Below are 2,745 nucleotides of genomic sequence, written 5' to 3' on the forward strand. Positions count from 1 at the left end.
GGGGGGGGGGGTAATGATTAGGAGGTGCATGAATGAGTAAACCAGTTGAAGTAATCATATAAATGAATGTAAGACATGTCTAGATTTTATATTAGATGGACTAGTGTCCTCATCTTAATTGTTGCTTTTGGTACGTTTTGGCTGTTGTATGCTCCTGTGAGTGGAGGCGCAATGGCCCAGTGGTTAGGGCAGCGGACTCGCGGTCATAGGATCGCAGTTTCGATTCCCAGACCGGGCGTTGTGAGTGTTTATTGAGCGAAATCACCTAAAGCTCCATGAGGCTCCGGCAAGGGACTGGTGGCGAACCCTGCTGTACTCTTTCACCACAACTTTCTCTCACTCTTACTTCCTGTTTCTGTTGTGCCTGTAATTCAAAGGGCTAGCCTTGTCACACTGTGTCACGCTGAATCTCCCCCGAGAACTACATTAAGGATACACGTGTCTGTGGAGTGCTCAGCCACTTGCACGTTAATTTCACGAGCAGGCTGTTCCGTTGATCGGATCAACTGGAACCCCTCGACGTCGTAAGCGACGGAGTGCCAACAATGCTCCTGTGAAATGTAATGAAAGCTGTAATCAAGATGTGGACATTAGGCTGACTAATATAAACAGGATACAGAATATAAATTCCTAATTTCAGCAACATAGAATTGAATGTAAGACGTATCAGCCAATCACTCATTAGCATATTCAAAGAGGGTTTATGCAAATTTATACATTTGCATATTGTTGGTCACCTACTGTATACACTGCTGGATGCCAGTACCTTCCAACCATTATACACAAGACTAATGAAATTGGTGTGGGACCTATTTGTCAGTCAGGCAGACTAAGGCAAGTGGAATTATGTCTCTTGCTTCAAACGACAATGTAGATGGGGCATATGAAAGAGTTGAACTCATAACCTGCTGATTCGTGCTTCAATAATTATAACATCACTTTAGATGAAAATAGTATAAAAAAAATAAAGCAATCAACTCTTTAGAATTTAAACCAGCCATATCCAGCCTCTTACACCTATCCTACAATGTTAGTCTAAACAGTAAACAATCACATCGTTGAAATCTTGAAGTTACAAGATAATGGAGGGTCAAATTAAAACAATGCGAATAAATAAGCAGAACATTTGGCAGAGGAGCAACCTGAATGCTAAAGGATTAATAAGTAAAGATAATTGAAGTCAATAAATATAATTAAAAATATTTAATTAGTAGATACATACGGCTAGAAGGAGTTGTGCTTGGATATATTCATCAATATCATGAAGACCAGTGACTGAAAGGAAATGGAAAATCGGAATTGAAATTCTTGCAAGTAAAACAGATCTTTTTGTACAAAAGACAGGAATCAAGCAGTAAATATTCCTCCACTGTGTGGCATCTCAGGCAAATGTCTTCTGTTATAGCCCTGGGCTGACCAAAGCCTTCTGAGTGGATTTGGTAGATGGAAACTGAAAGAAGCTTCTCATACATATATATATGTGTGTGTGTGTGTCTTTGTATGTTCATGTACTCCTAACTTAGCGATTCAGCAAAAGAGACTGATAAAATAAGGACCAGGTATTAAAAAAAATAAGTGCTGGGGGTTGATTTTTCAGACTAAAATTCTTCAAGGTGGTGCCCCAGCACAGCCATGGTCTAATGACGGAAACAAATAAAAGATAAAAAAGGGATCTTTCCATGGCCCTTTGTGTTGTAATCTATCAATGGTCATCCCTTTTTTATTAGTAGCCCACATCTCAATTGAATATAGAAGCAAATGTAGGATGGAACTATTGAAGAGACTGGCATGGAGGGTCTCGTCCAGCCCCCGCCCCGTTCAGCCTTTATTCCTCTCTGGGTCGAAATAGATCTTATGAACGTCTCTTCATATCACCGTTTTCTCAGAATAAGGAAGAGTTAGTATAAACAGTAAACAACAACAAATGAAGTCATGAAGGGATTGATTTTGTTTGCGCCATATTCCAAGGAATGGTGAAAATATGTTATGTTATTGGAAGTGAGTTAGAGAAAGAGACAAGAAACAAGTCAGATGCAATGACACACCTTGGAAGGAAAGACATAGTAAAGCTACAGCTCTCAACATAAGAAGCTATTTACCATCAGGGGCCCCATCGCACACAACCAGGTCTGCCTGTTCTCCTTCAAAATGACTGATTATTTCTTCAGCTGTGGATTTCTGGCAAATAAAAAAAAGAGACGAAAAGAAAAAAGTTAGTAACAATAAAAATTACATGTTTTGTTTGATGTTTAAAATTTCATTAACAAGATTTTTTTTTTTTTTGCTGTTGTTTAACCTTGGGCAAACCTTAAGCGAGCAGATTTATGATCTGATACATTCCAACTGCGACCATCATGTTCTTTTGCTCAGACATATCGTAGCCAGGACCAAATTAGCTCATATGTCTTTCGTTTTTAAGATGGTTAAGGTGAAATTTGATGAAGATTTAGCTGCTATTCCTAGCAGTGTTTCTCAACCCTTTTTGTCCCATGCTCCATTTTGATGGATAAAATCAGCAAATAGCTGGTACACACACCACATGTATCCATACATCTTCTCTGCCCACTGTTCCTGGGAAGGTCATAAGGTTAGAGTCCTCTGGTATTTCCTCCATAGGGTCCTATCAGAAGCAACCTCCATTAGACTTTCCAACCGGATTCACAAGCACGATCAACTGAGACTATGGTTCATTCTCAGTTTGATATTCTAATCAAAATTTTTTTTAAAGATATATATATATATATA

At 38.9% G+C, this 2,745-nt stretch overlaps 1 protein-coding gene across 1 annotated transcript in view; it reads right to left on the minus strand.

Moving 5' to 3' along the window:
• LOC106872389 (putative tRNA (cytidine(32)/guanosine(34)-2'-O)-methyltransferase) overlaps positions 1-2,745 on the minus strand; it is a 9,775-nt gene that overhangs the window by 4,832 nt on the left and 2,198 nt on the right. The window contains exons 4-5 of the mRNA XM_052976923.1: positions 2,100-2,178; positions 1,223-1,275 (exon numbers count right to left, since the gene is read on the minus strand). Of these exons, the coding sequence (XP_052832883.1) occupies positions 1,223-1,275; positions 2,100-2,178 (132 nt within the window). The remainder of the gene's footprint in view (positions 1-1,222; positions 1,276-2,099; positions 2,179-2,745) is intronic.

The sequence above is a fragment of the Octopus bimaculoides genome, chromosome 26 (genome assembly GCF_001194135.2).
Source record: "Octopus bimaculoides isolate UCB-OBI-ISO-001 chromosome 26, ASM119413v2, whole genome shotgun sequence".
Taxonomy (NCBI): Eukaryota; Metazoa; Mollusca; class Cephalopoda; order Octopoda; family Octopodidae; genus Octopus; species Octopus bimaculoides.